The following is a 13,183-nucleotide window of genomic DNA, read 5'->3' on the forward strand; positions in this document are numbered from 1 at the left end:
AGGCGGAGAGACTGCAGCACTCAGGCCTGGCCGGGGCCTCGAGGAAGCGCACAACGCAGGTTTCCGGGACAACCCGCAATTCCCGTCATCCGCCAGAAACATTTTAGTGGCAGTGACAGGGCAAGCGTGACACCCACAACACCGCAGTGACTGAGGGAGGCCAGGGGGTGGGGGGGCTGTCCTGCCCCAGCGGGCGGCGGGCTGTGCCCCAGGCTGCCGGGAAGCCAGGCGCCAGCCAAGGGGGTCCTGATCCGGCCTCACCTTCACGTCCTGCCCGCGGCTGCAAGCGACCTTTCAACTCTGACCAGGAACCCGAAGAGCAAGGGGTCTTGCCGGAGCCGCGCCCCCCGGCAGGCCCCCGGTCAAGCCTAACTGTGCCCGTGCCCGATGCGGGCGGCGCCGGGCCTCGGCGATGTCCCGCGACCGGACAGAGAAAGGGAGCGGCGACAGGCCATCCGCTCTGACGGCTGGGGTCAGGGTGGCACCCCTGACGGACACTAGGCCAGCCCGTCATCAGTCCCGGATGCCCCGGTGACTCTTGGGTACGGTCACATACCTCAGCTTCTTCACGACGGCGGGCCAGCCCAGCAGTTGTTCGTCCCACAGGTACTCGGGGGACAGCACCTTGGTGGGCTTGTGGTCCAGCAGGTACCTGTTCAGGTGGCTCTCGTCGTGCCACACCGCCTCGATGCCGTGGGCCCAGTCGACCACCGTGGCCTGGTGACAGGCCGACGTGAGCCGCAGAACCTCGGCCACCGACCCCCCGAAAAAGCCTCCCGCGTAGTAAAAGTCGCCCTCGTCCCTGGGGACGTGCGCCTGGGACTGCGGCCGGCGCTCGTAGGTGAAGGCCTCGCGGGCCGCCCCGTAGAAGCCGGGGTGCGGGGTGCCGAAGAGCGGGGACAGGATCTCCACGCCCACGTGGTCACGGAACCTCACGTCCACGTCCGCGCACACCGGAGAGTCCACCTCGTGGAGGAAGCGCCGCCGGGAGAAGTTGCGGATCATCTCCACGCGGTGCACGGACACGTCCTGCCGGCGCGAGTAGCTCCGGACCTCCAGGACCCCCACCTGCCTCCCTTCCCCGAGGGGCACGCGGGGCACATCCCCCGGCCGGTCGGTGAACACGTAGCAGGTGACCCTGTGTCCCGCCATGAAGTGCTTCTCCGCCGTCTGCAGGAACAGCTCCAGGAAGGCCACGTATCTACAGGGACAGGGGACAGGGCGGGAGGAGGGTCGCTGCCAGAGGCTGGCGGCAGGAGCCCAAAGCCGGGGGCCGCGGACCTGTGCGCCTTATCGAGGAGGCAGACCCTGGGCTGCTTAAGGAACAGCCGCTGTCCTGGCCTGTCCTGGGCGAGTGTGCCCGCGGCGCCTCCCTAACCTCTGCCCCGGGGGACGGGGGACCATCAGCGCCCCATCTTACAAAGGGGAGCGAGCCTGAGGCGGAGGAGGCTGGAAACCCGTGCAGCCTCGAGTCAGCATGCTGGAGCCAGCAGCGCACCCCCGTGCCGAGCTCCCCTGGCAGACCCCCTCCACCCGCAGGACCCGCCCCTGGCAAATCCCCTGCAGGTTCCCCCCTGCTGTGAGGGAGTCGAGACCCTCCGGGCACAGCTCTGGTCAACGTGCCCTCGCAGACTTCGCAGAACCTGCAGGGCCGGCCACCTGCCCCTCTTGGCTCAGTGGTCGGTCCCTGGCCCCCCAGGACTGTGTCTGCCCCTGCAGGGCCCTCCCTTGAAGGCTACTGGGCCCTCAGTCAACGGCGGGTATTCCGAGGAGGGGTCACCCCCCATCTCCCCCAGATCAGGACTCAGGCCCAGCCTGTGGCCAGGGGAGGCCAAAGAGGGCCCCTGGAGGAAGAGGGGACGTGCTCGCGCCCCAGCACTGAACCCGAGCGTGTAAGCTTCCGGGTCCAGGTCTGTATCTCCCCAACCCCAAGAGGTTGGAAGTCTTCTCCAACCGCCTCCCATGGCTGGTCCCTCTTCGAGGGGGCTCGCTGCTCCCCACCCTGCACACAGCAGCTCCCCCGTCATCGGGCAAGTGCGGTGAGCCCCTGGGTGACAGTTTTTTGAGCAGGCCCTAAGGCTACTTCCGGGTGCCTGGCCCAGAAACCCCTCCCACAGGGAAGGTGGGCACTCCGTGTCAATAGGGGACATGCACACACACACACACACACACACACACACACACACAGTCACACACACACACCCCTGCCCAGCCACCAGTCAGGTCACCAGGGGCAAGTCCAGACCCAGCCGATGTGATTGTGGGTTCACAGCTCGACTCGGGGAGTCTGGTTTCCTCTGAGGACATGCCCACCACCTGCCCACCCCCTGGGGACTGCTCTCGGAGCCCAGAGGGGACACACGCGGACAGCCAGCGCACGCGCAGCAGGCAGTGCTGCGTCAGAGCTACTGGCACTGGCCGAGGAGCCAGGGCCGTGAAGCTTCTGGTTGGTGATTTCAGCCGCTTGTCTCCAGGGACTGGAGTAGGATTCTGAGGCGACCCTGTGCCCTTCTTACTCCCTGCACTTGGGGCCAAGACCCGGGAAAGGGGTTGCCAAGGCCTCAGGGCCATCCTCTGGGGTCTCGGGTGAGCTCTGCGGAGGGAGGAAGCCCCACCTGTCCACACGCGGGCCCAGCACCTACGAGCTTTCACTTCCCCCATGGCGATCCCGAGAGAGGATGCTGTCGTCAGCCCCACTTTCCAGAGGCTCAGAGAGACCACGCCACTTACCTGCGGCTGCCCAGCTCATTCAGCGGAAGTCACCTGACCCTGGAGTCCCAGGGCCTCACTGCTCAGCTCCCTCACAGGAGCCTGGGGTCTGGCACCGAGTGCTGTGCCTCACCTGGCTGTCCCCCTTCCATGACCGTCACCCTATAAGGGAGCACACAGGAGCCCAGCCCCAGAGGCACTGGCTTCCTACCCGTCCAAGGAAGCACACAGCCTCCTCCCTTCTGCTACTGTGGCTGGAGGAGGGCTCCCCTGCCGCCTGGATGTTGGGGTGCTCTGCCCCTTCCTTGACTCAGCAGGAGAGCAACCTGGGATCACTGCTGGGTCTGGAGCTGCCTTCCTGGGTGACGTGCACCCTTCGGAAAGGGACCCAGGTGGTGTCCACTCACTGAGCCCGGGAAGACTGCTGAACACGTGGACTTTCACATTAACCCCTAGGAGGACAGGCTGGGTCCCCACCCACCGTGTGCTGAACACACAGCCAGACCTGATGTCCTCGGTCTCTCCTGCATCCCGGTCCCCACCCTCTGTCATCTCATCTACTTACTTTTTTTTTTTTTAATGTTTATTTATTTTTGAGACAGAGAGAGAGAGCATGAGCAGGGGAAGGGCAGAGAGAGACGGAGACACCGAATCCCAAGCAGGCTCCAGGCTCTGAACTGTCGGCACAGAGCCCGATGTGGTCGGGCTCGAACTCAAGGACCGCGAGATTCTGACCTGAGCTGAAGTCGGACGCTGAACAGAATGGGCCACCCAGGCGCCCCGTCACCTACTTACTTTTTGATCGCAAACACCGTTAGTCCGATGGTGGTGTTCCGGAGCCGGAACTGCTCATTCAGGATGTCAATGTTGAAGGTCCCTTCCCAGACGATGGGGGCCAGCCAAGGGGTGAGGACAAGGACATCTTTCCTACTGTGGCACAAGAGAGCCACCCGGTGTCAGTAGCATGACAGTGAACACACGGAGGGCCCTGGTGCATCACCACCCCCACCCGGGACCCCACCCCACCCACCCAGCCTGCACCCCATCAGGGACCCACAGGGCTGACCCTCCTTCCAGAAGGCCTTCACATGTGCAAGAAACAAATGACATGGAAATCAAAACTCAGACTCGTGCAAATCACTCGCAGCCCTTAGCGAACACTGGACCCTGCTGGACCTCAGCGTGGGAGCTGGGATTTTCCGGCGAGGGGCGGGGGCCGTCCTCCGGGAAGGTGGAGGCGCCCCTTGGGCATTCTTTGGTGGAGAGAGAAAGGACGGAGAATAATGGGTGGGCTCCAAATTCAGACTCAGAAGCTGCCGAAGCAAGTTCCCACCGAGTTTTCAGTGAAACCGCCTTTTAGTGTATATGGTGAATTTCGGGGCGGGGTGGGGGGTGGGTTCAGCAAGTTTACTCACGAGGGTGTTAGCACCTTGGGCTGGGGGTAAACCATCCTGAAAAGAAACACAGCACAATGGGAGTCTGCAGGAAGATGGCATGGACATCCCAGTCAGTGGGCCTGGGAAGCTGCTGCAGGTGACTGAGCTTTTGAGTCCCCCCAGGAGGAGCTGCACCGGGCGCTTCCTGGACACAATCCCAGGGCCTGAAGGACGGCAGAGCCTCTGTGGCTCGGTTTCACTGTCTCGAAACTGGGAGTGGAAACCTTGGGGTGCATTCCCTCCCTCATAACCTCAGGGAGAGATCTGACCGTGGCGGGAGGGGCTGGAAGCGGCCACTGTCCCAGGTATTTCACCCAAGTAAGTGGCTGGGTCAAGGGAATGGCAGTCAGACACACAGACAGTCTACCTGGACATGACACTGCCTCCCCGGCTGGGTGATGGAGCAGGTCTCTAAGCTCCCGGGGCCCAAGCTTCCTGTCTGCAGAGAGGGACACCCGTGCCCAGCCCCGACAGCGGCGTGCAGTCTGGGAAAATGTGTGCGCAGCGGTCCTGCCCCAGACTAAAGTGTTGTGGAGCCCGAGGAAAAATTAGCCAGTGGGCCGTCTGTCATTCTCCATAATGACTGCACTTTGCATTTCCTGGGTGGCATTTAAAAGCAGGGCGTCGGCTTTGAAAAGGCAGGAAAGTCTGCAACAAACCACCCCATGGGTGAACCCACAGACATCGGACACCGTGCAGAGTGAAATGAGCCAGTCACAAAAGGGCAAACACACTGTGACCCCACTTACAGAAGGGACCAGAGAAATCAAGTTCATGGAGACAGGAAGCTGAATGGGGCACCAGGGGCTGGTGGCAGGGGGATGGGGGCCGAGTTTCAGTCTGGGAAGATGAGAAAGTTCTGGAGATGGACGGGGGTGATGGTTGCACAACACGGTGATACACCTCATGCCGCCTACAAATGGTCAAGAGGGTAAATTTCAGGGCATACATATTTGCATGGTTAAAAGTTTTTTTGTTTTTTATTGTTTTTTAAAGTTGGGCACGAGAGGGGCGCCTGAGTGGCTCAGTCAGTTGAGCGTCCGACTTCGGCTCAGGTCATGACCTCACGGTTCGTGGGTTCGAGCCCTGCTTCGGGCTCTGTGCTGACAGCTCGGAGCCCGGAGCCTGGTTCAGATTCTGTCTCCCTCTCCCTGCCCCTCCCCTGCTTGTGCTCTCTCTCTTTAAAAAAATAAACATTAAAAAAAAATTAAAACAAAAAAATCGTCGGACACCAGTTCACGAGACTGCCTGAGACCTTCCCGGTCTCATCCCCTCTAAAGACCTTCTTCCCAGGAACCCCTCTGAGCCCAGACAAAGCAGGCCAGTTGGTGACCCTCTTTAAGAGCCAAATTCCAGGCAGCTGGTCAAACCCAAACCTCCAGCTACCCCTGGATCTTTCCATGGCTTCAAGGGGAGGGCCAAGTCTGACCCAGGACTTGGGGAGGGGAGTGGTGCTCCCGTTGTGAGGCGCAGGAGAGAGCCTGTCCAGGCGCTCTCGCCTCTCCCCTGGGGCTGTGGAGCAGGTGAAGGGGGCAGAGGCACCCAGGGAAGACGTCCTACCTGGACAGTGTCACTGCTCGCGGGCCATCCAGCTCTCCACCCACCTCGCTGCGGAATGAGAGGTGGGGGCTTTACGGGGAGAGTTCAGGGCTCAGGTTCATAGGTGGTGGCTTGGGGCCCAGGAGAGGGGGACAGTGGTGGCCTAGGGTATGAAGAGGGCGTCCGTCTGAAAGTGGCCAGAACAGCTGTCACTGTGGGCAGTGGGCCTGGCGCCGGCCCATGTCCCCGCATGTCCCCAGACGTGACGTCAGACCCCACGGGGGCAGGTTTGGCCTCTGCTCAGCCACAGACCCCCGCCTTCACCTCATGCTTCTGAGTGAAGGAGACTGAGCAGCTGGTGGTTTCAGACCATGTGGGCATCCCGAGTCCCCTCCCATCAGGGGGTCCTTCCCCGGGCCCTGCACACAGCGGCCTTGGTCTCAAGGACCCGACAAATGCAGAACAGCTGTGCTGGGGCTGTGGGTCTTCTGAAGCCACGTGCTCAGGGGGAACAGTCTGACCGGGAGACACAGATCGGGGAACCTCCGAATGACCCGGGAAGGAGCCCAGGCCGAGCCCTGGGTGCCATCTCAGGCGGGAGCCAGCATCAACCCTGCAAATGTGAGGGGCCTTCAAGCCGCCCCTGTCCCAGCCACCGTCGGTCTACACTCACCTGACACACCTGGGCCCACACTGCCCAGCTGAGCCCAGTCAACCCCAGGATCTGGCGAGATGTGGGCTCAGTGGTTGTGATGGTCTCACACCACGAATTGGGTATTTTGTGACCCAGTAGCAGATGGCTGCTACAAGGGGGAAAAGCCAGACGCACAGCAGGGGACAGACAGAAGAGCGGTCCGGGCAGACGACACAGCACGTGCAAAGCCTCAGAGTCATGACACGTGCCAGGCAACCACAGACCCCCGGGTGGACCGCAGAGGTGGGGTTCACGATGGGAGAGGTGAGGCTGGAGAGGACGGGCAGGCAGGGAGCCAACCACAGAGGGGCTCATGCATATGTTCCGGAAAGATCACTCTGACTAACGGAGGAGAGTGGGTCCGTGCGCAGGAGGATGGGGAGATGGCACGGAGGCTGCCAGAAAGATGGGGGAGCCTCACCCAGAGCAGGACGGGGGGGAGCAGAGAGAAGAGCGTGAACTGAGAGATACCGACCGGCAGTTCTGCTCTGAGTGGGGCGCGGGTGGGGGTGGGGGAGGGGCAAGGATGATGCCCAGGCTTCCACCTTGGGCTGGGTGGGGGGAGGTGAGGCCTTTCACTGAATCAGGGACTTGAGAGCAGGAGCAGGGGGTCACTGTGGGGACACCCAAGCGTCCAACAGGTTGAAGCCAGACCCGGGGTGGGTGGGTGTTAGTCCTGCCCAGGTGACCCACCAAGGCCCCGGAAATGACCTGGGTGCTCTGGGCAGAGCGGAGGGGGCAGAGGGTGAGGCCCAGATCACGGGTGCATCAGCCTGAGGGGTGGGGGCAGCAGCCATCTCTGCCCTCCCGGCACACAGCCAGTCCCCAAGGCTGTTGGGCAATGTGACCCTGCCTCCACTCCACTCACCTGGCCCCCACCTGCCTCCCCAGCTTCGAGTTCCTCAGGTTCAGGAAACCGGCCCTGTGGAAAGAGCCACCAGAGGCCCCTGTTGAGGAGGGTGCACCTGGGTTGGCTGTTCATCCATCCCCATGCAAAGCAGGAGCCGGAGCCCGCGTGGGGAGCCCAGAGCCCCCTGGCACAGCTGCAGGGCTTGGGCGGGGCTGGGAGCAGTTGTCACCCAAAGCACGGGTGACACCCAAGGGGGCGGCAGGAGGGCAGTCACTGAAGACAGTGCTTCTGCGTGAGCTCCCGCGGCAGCCAGAGAGGGTCCCCGTGCGCGGACAGCACAGCCCCCGGGAAAGCAGCCGCGGGCCTTTACTCCATAGTCCGGAGACCATCTCCGTCTGGAAGCTAACACTCAGCTCCCCTGCGCCTTCCCCACTGCCCGGCCACCGCCCGGCCACATGGCTCCTCGCTCAGGAGCTGGGGGAAGACAGCTCCCACACAAGGTGGGGTCCGACGGGAGGGTGTGTGTGTGGAGGGACAGCTCATCAGCCCTGCGGTGACCACGCTGGTGCTGGGGTGGGGAGCAGCCCGGCACCCTACAAGCAGCCGACCGCTGTTGTTGCTGCCTGGAAGGCCTGGACGGTGCACACGTTCCTCACCCCAAGAGGACCCAGACGAGTGTTATCAGGAGGAAGATCACAGTGCGAAGTGAGCAGCATTTTGGTTTCCCTGGAAAACAGCAGTGGGACCCCGATCACCCCACTCTGCTCCTCCCAACCTGCCCACTTCTCCCCCCCACCCCGTGTGATTCAGATCAGCTCCCGTGGCGGCCGCCTCCCGCCAGCAGGTGGTTTGAGCGTTGTGACAGGCAGCGTCCGAAGGAGCCGCTCCAAGACTAGGTTCTCCTTTCTCACTCACAGACAGGGGGGTAGGAGGTCGGTTCTTTCCTCCCGGCACTCTGCCCAAGGGTCCCCTCCGATCCCCAGTTACACAGGCCTCCCTGTGGCCTCTTTCCACCGAGCACCCCCTCTCCTCGGAGGGAGGCTGACGTGGCCGCGCTGAAATGAGCACAGAGGACCATGCTGAAGATTCGTGTACACCTGCAACCTAGCCCCAAAATATGCGAGGCAAAAAGCGGACACAACCGAAGAAGAAATGGTCAACTCGACAATTAAGTTGGAGGTTTCGAAGTCCTACTTTGCTGTCAGTAATGGATGGGATAATTGGAACATCGGCAGATACAGCTGAACACCGCACACCAACGAGCTCTGACTGATCACACCGCACAACGCTCGGCCGGGCAACAGCAAAACACATGCTCTCCTCTGGGTGCACGAAACCTCCTGCAAGAGACACCATGTGCTGGGGTCTAAAACAAGTCACTGCAAATTTAAGAGGACCGCTGTCGTACAGAGCATGCACTCTGACCACAGGGGAGTGAGATTCCAAGGGCAACGACCAAGGCACATTGGGAACCCCCCAAATACGTGAAAAGGCAACAGCACGCATCTGAGTAACCCATGGGTCAAAGAGAAAAATTGAAGTATTTTCTGAGCTGAATGAGAAGGAAAGCAAAACATGCCAAACTTTACGGGATGTAGCCAAAGCTGTGTTTCGAGGGAAATGTATAGCTGTAAATGCCTAGGTAAGAAAAGAAAAAAACCTCAGGTCGGTACTGAAGTTCTCACTTTAAGAGAGGGCACCTGGGTGGCTCAGTCGGTTGAGCGTCCAACTTTGGCTCGGGCCACGATCTCACAGTTTGTGAGCTCAAGCCCCACTTTGGGTGAGCCCACCTTTTCTCTCTCTCTCTGCCCCTTGTGAGATTCTCTCCCCCGCCCCAGCCCTTGCTCATCTGCACCCCCCCCCAAAAAAAATGTCTAAAAAGAAAAGAAACTACAAGAAGAAAAAGAAGAACAAATTACACCCAAAGTGAGCAAAGGGAGGAAATAATAGAGATTAGGGCGGAAATCAATTAAATAGAAAACAGAAAGGGGAAAAAACAATGAGACCAAGCATTTCATTGGGGGTGGGGAGGAGACACAAATGACGATAAAATCAGGAACAGGAGAGGAGGCACCAAGGCCAGAGTACTACAGAGATTAAGATCCGAAGGGAACGCTACTGACAACTGTTTGCCAACAACTGAGATGGCCTGGATAAGATGCACACATCCTTGAAAGGCACGAACTGGCAAACGTTAGAAGCAAACCCAGGACTACATCTTTGCAGCACGGGTCAAGCAGAGATTTCTCACGTAGGACACCAAAAGCACACATGATAAAAGAAAAAACGTGAGGTGGCTTCCCTAAAATTAAAACTTTGGCATTCAAAAACACCCTTAAGAAAGTGAAGAGACAAGCCATGAACGAGGAAAACATATTTGCAAACCATACGTAAGGACCAGGCATCCCAAATTAAGGAACTCTTCATACACAACGAAGAAAACGAACACTCCAATTTCTTAAAAGGCAAATATTTTTTACCGACTTTTCACCAAAGACATTTGAACGGCTGATAAGTGCATGGAAAGGTGCTCCATCAACGTCATTAGTCATTAGGTGACGCAAATCAATACCACTGGGAGACACCCCTTTCCACCGACACGTGTGGCAAGAAAAAGCGAGGATATGGAGAGACGGAAACCCTCGTACCCCGCTGATGGGGACGTGGAATGGCGGAACCACTTTGGAAGAGAGTTTGGTAGTATTCTTAAAATGTTAAACATACATTTACCACACGACCTGGCGATCCCTCCGCAAGGTAACCACCCGGGGGGAAACGCAAACACAGGTCCACACAAAGACGTGAACGCGGTGCGCACTACAGCGTTGTCCACAAAACTACAAGGTGGTCTGTACCACTTTTTGTACTCTCGCGGAATGTCCATCCACAGATGAGTGGGTACATCCATACACTGGAATGACTCAGCAAAAAAATAAATAAATGATACACGCTCCGAGGTGGACGAGCCTTAAAACATTCATTCCAAGAGAAAGGAGTCCGATGCAAGAGATCACAGGTTATTAGGATGTTATTAGGCTCTGTTTAAATTTTTTTTAACGTTTATTTATTTTTGAAGGAGAGAGAGACAGAGTGTGAGTGGGGGAAGGGCAGAAAAGAGAGGGAGACACAGAATCGGAAGCAGGCTCCAGGCTCTGAGCTGTGAGCACAGAGCCCGACGCGGGGCTCGAACTCATGAGCTGTGAGATGGTGACCCGAGCCAAAGTCAGCCGCCCAGCCCAACCGACTGAGCCACCCAGGCGCCCCTGTTAGGCTCTATTTATATGAAAATCCCATAAAAGGTAAGGCTATAGAAACAAAGTGGTTGCCTGAGGTGGGTGGGGCCACACTGGAACAGGGAGGGATTGCAAATGGACACCAGGGAATTCTGAGGAAAGTTCCAAAATCTATTACAAACTCTGTAAAGTGACTAAGCGAATGCTACGGTATATAAATGATACTTCGATAAAACCGTTAAAAACAAGAGCCATCAGGGGGGCCTGGGTGGCTCAGTCAGTTATTCGTCCGGCTTCGGCTCAGGCCATGAGTTCGAGCCCCACGTTGGGCTGTGCTGTCAGCACAGAACCTGTTTGGGAGTCTCTCTTGTGGTCGGGTCCCCTCCCTAGGGAAAGAAAAAAAACCTCAAGGCAACTGGCTCCACTTAAGTGACCACATCCCTCACGACCTTTTAACATGAGACCACTTAATCAGACTGCAAGTTTGCGTGTTACCATATATGGGAGACAAAGAAGTGAAAATATACATAAAAAACTACCTCCCACGGCGGTAGACTCAGTTCTTCCGTGTAAGAACCCAACTGAGCGGTGCCTGCTCGAATAACATTGCTTCCAGAAAGAAAAGCCTCGGGGTCACGACTCTGTGCGAGAATCTTGCTGCAATCTCTCCCTCCCTCTTTCTCTCTCAAAAATAAATAAATAAACTTAAGACAATATTTTAAAATATTGGTTGAACGAATGAACAGGGAATCTAAGAATGGGGATTATTTGCCAGTTTTCTCGAAAGATCTGAACTCGGTCTTCAGGTTTGCATGGGGTCAGTTGTGGGCCCGACATCCCTGCAGCCTCAGGGGTATGGAGACCAAGGGCAGAGTCCCTGGGCCTCAAGAGTCCCAGAGCAGGTAGAACCTCGGTCCCTGTGGCCTGAGGCCAACTAACACAGCACAGGACCTGGGGCCTGGGGGGCAGGCGAGCAGGGAGACCAGAGCAACTGTCCTGCAGGTGTCCGCATGGGTTACGACTAAGCTGCACACCTTACGTGGGGTTTATTGCATAGATGCTGTCAAAATATTTTTACAGAAGGGGGCGCCTGGGTGGCTCAGTCAGTTAAGCAGCTGACTTCCGCTCAGGTGATGATCCCACGGTTTGTGGGTTCGAGCCCCGCATCAGACTCTGCGCTGACACTGTGGAGCCAGCAGCCTGCTTGGGATTCTATTTCTTCCTCTCTCTCTCTCTCTCTCTCTCTGCCCCTCGCACACTCTCACTCCCTCTCCCTCCCTCCCTCTCTCTCTCTCTCTCTCTCTGGAAATAAACTTAAAAAAATAAAGAAAGAAAAAGGAAAATATTTCTCGAGGAGAAAGGGAGCGGACAACAGGAGCACACGGAGGCTCAGGGAGGAGCGCAGGGAAGCATGAGCCGCAGGCGAGGAGACCTGGATTCCAGACTCCATTGTGCCCCTTCCTGCCTTGTGACCCAGGACAGCGACCTAGATCTCCCTAAACCAGCCTTCCAGCCGGTAAAACGAGAACAGCCCTCACCACCCAGGCTTTCCCGGGCTTACAGGAAGCACGAACAAACGGTGAGTGTGTCTGAGGGCAGTGAGACTGAGCACCGCACCCCCACGGAGCTTTCCGGAACCTCCGCTCGCCCCCAGCAACGCGGCGGCGGTTCTCCAGCCGGGGCCCGCACCGCCCGCGGGCTCTCGCCTTCGGCTCCCGGTCCGCCCTCCGCTGCCCGCACCCCAGCCCCGGGCGCACTGCCGCCGGTCCGGCCCCGAGGGGCCCCGCGCGGCCCAGGCGTCCGCAGGGGCCCCCGACCCCCGCAGGACCGGCACCGCGGACCTCGGGGGCGCCAGCCCGGCCCGCCGGCTCCCAGCACCAGGGCCCCAGGAGGCTCCTGACCTCCCGTCGCGGTCCGCGGCCCGGGGCGCCCACCTGCCCGGCCATCGGGGCGCGGTCCCCCCCGGGGCCCCCGGGGCCCGCCACTCACCGGCCTGCGTCCGCAGCAACCCTGCCATGGCTCCGTGTCCCGCGGCCGCCTGCTCGCTTTCCCTCTGCTTCGCCAGGGCGCCCGCCCCTCCGCGACCTTCCGCCTGCGGCTGCCCCGGGGGGGGGGGGGGGTTGCCACGCGAGTGACAGCGAGGCGCGGCAGCCGGGGGGAGGAAATCTCTGGGTCCCCGACGACCCCCCCCAGGCACCTGCGAGGATCGCACCTGGCTCGACCCCCTCCACTCCGGCCCCATCCCGCTCAGCCCCACCGTGCTCCTCAACCGCCCCCCCGGCCCCGCCCCCTCCTCCCTCCCCCTCCCCCGGGCAGGACCCCAACGGCTAGCCCCAGCCTGGGTCCCCAGTCCTGCGCCCCATCGCCCTGGCCCTGTCCCCAAGCTGAAGACCACTTCTCCTGGAGCAAGAAACCAACCCACCAGCCAATTTCAGGGTCGCTCTCTGTCCCACCACGTGGTCCACTGGGACTCTTAACCTGACCAGTAGAACATTTGCAACCACTCCCCACCACCCCACAAACACACCCCAGAAAAGGTCGGATCCTGTCAGCAGCCCCTTCACCCTGCGGGGGAGCTTCTGGGTAACAAGGCCTCAGGTGGAGGGTATCCCAGCGCCCGTCCTCTTCATCCTGGTGATCTGCCCTACCCCCCATGCCATCCTGCCATTAGTGCTCCCACGCCCCAGGGACCCTGGCGTGCTCATTCAACTGCGCACAGCCT

The 13,183-nt window shown here is 59.6% G+C and overlaps 1 protein-coding gene across 1 annotated transcript; it reads right to left on the reverse strand.

Annotated features, from left to right (window-relative positions):
• Positions 1-513: 513 nt before the first annotated feature.
• Positions 514-12,478, reverse strand: LOC124522441 (histo-blood group ABO system transferase-like). The gene is made up of 7 exons (XM_047093886.1): positions 12,451-12,478; positions 7,885-7,954; positions 7,252-7,300; positions 5,706-5,749; positions 4,125-4,160; positions 3,505-3,639; positions 514-1,201 (listed from the first exon to the last, which is right to left on the reverse strand). The coding sequence occupies exons 1-7, from the start codon at positions 12,476-12,478 to the stop codon at positions 514-516; spliced, it is 1,050 nt and encodes a 349-aa protein (XP_046949842.1).
• Between the last annotated feature and the right edge of the window lie 705 nt (positions 12,479-13,183).

Source organism: Lynx rufus, unplaced genomic scaffold (assembly GCF_022079265.1).
Source record: "Lynx rufus isolate CCGP_SWC_20201006 ecotype Redwood Valley unplaced genomic scaffold, mLynRuf1.p SCAF_36, whole genome shotgun sequence".
Lineage (NCBI taxonomy): Eukaryota > Metazoa > Chordata > Mammalia > Carnivora > Felidae > Lynx > Lynx rufus.

Excerpts from the sequence above, each read along its gene's own strand:
- LOC124522441 (XM_047093886.1), bottom strand. The coding sequence starts at position 12,478 with ATGGCAGGGTTGCTGCGGACGCAGGCCG. Across the intron at positions 5,750-7,251 it reads AGCTGGGGAGGCAGGTGGGG|GTGGGTGGAGAGCTGGATGG; the intron begins GCCAGGTGAGTG and ends TTCCGCAGCGAG. Across the intron at positions 3,640-4,124 it reads CCCAAGGTGCTAACACCCTC|TAGGAAAGATGTCCTTGTCC; the intron begins GTGAGTAAACTT and ends CTTGTGCCACAG.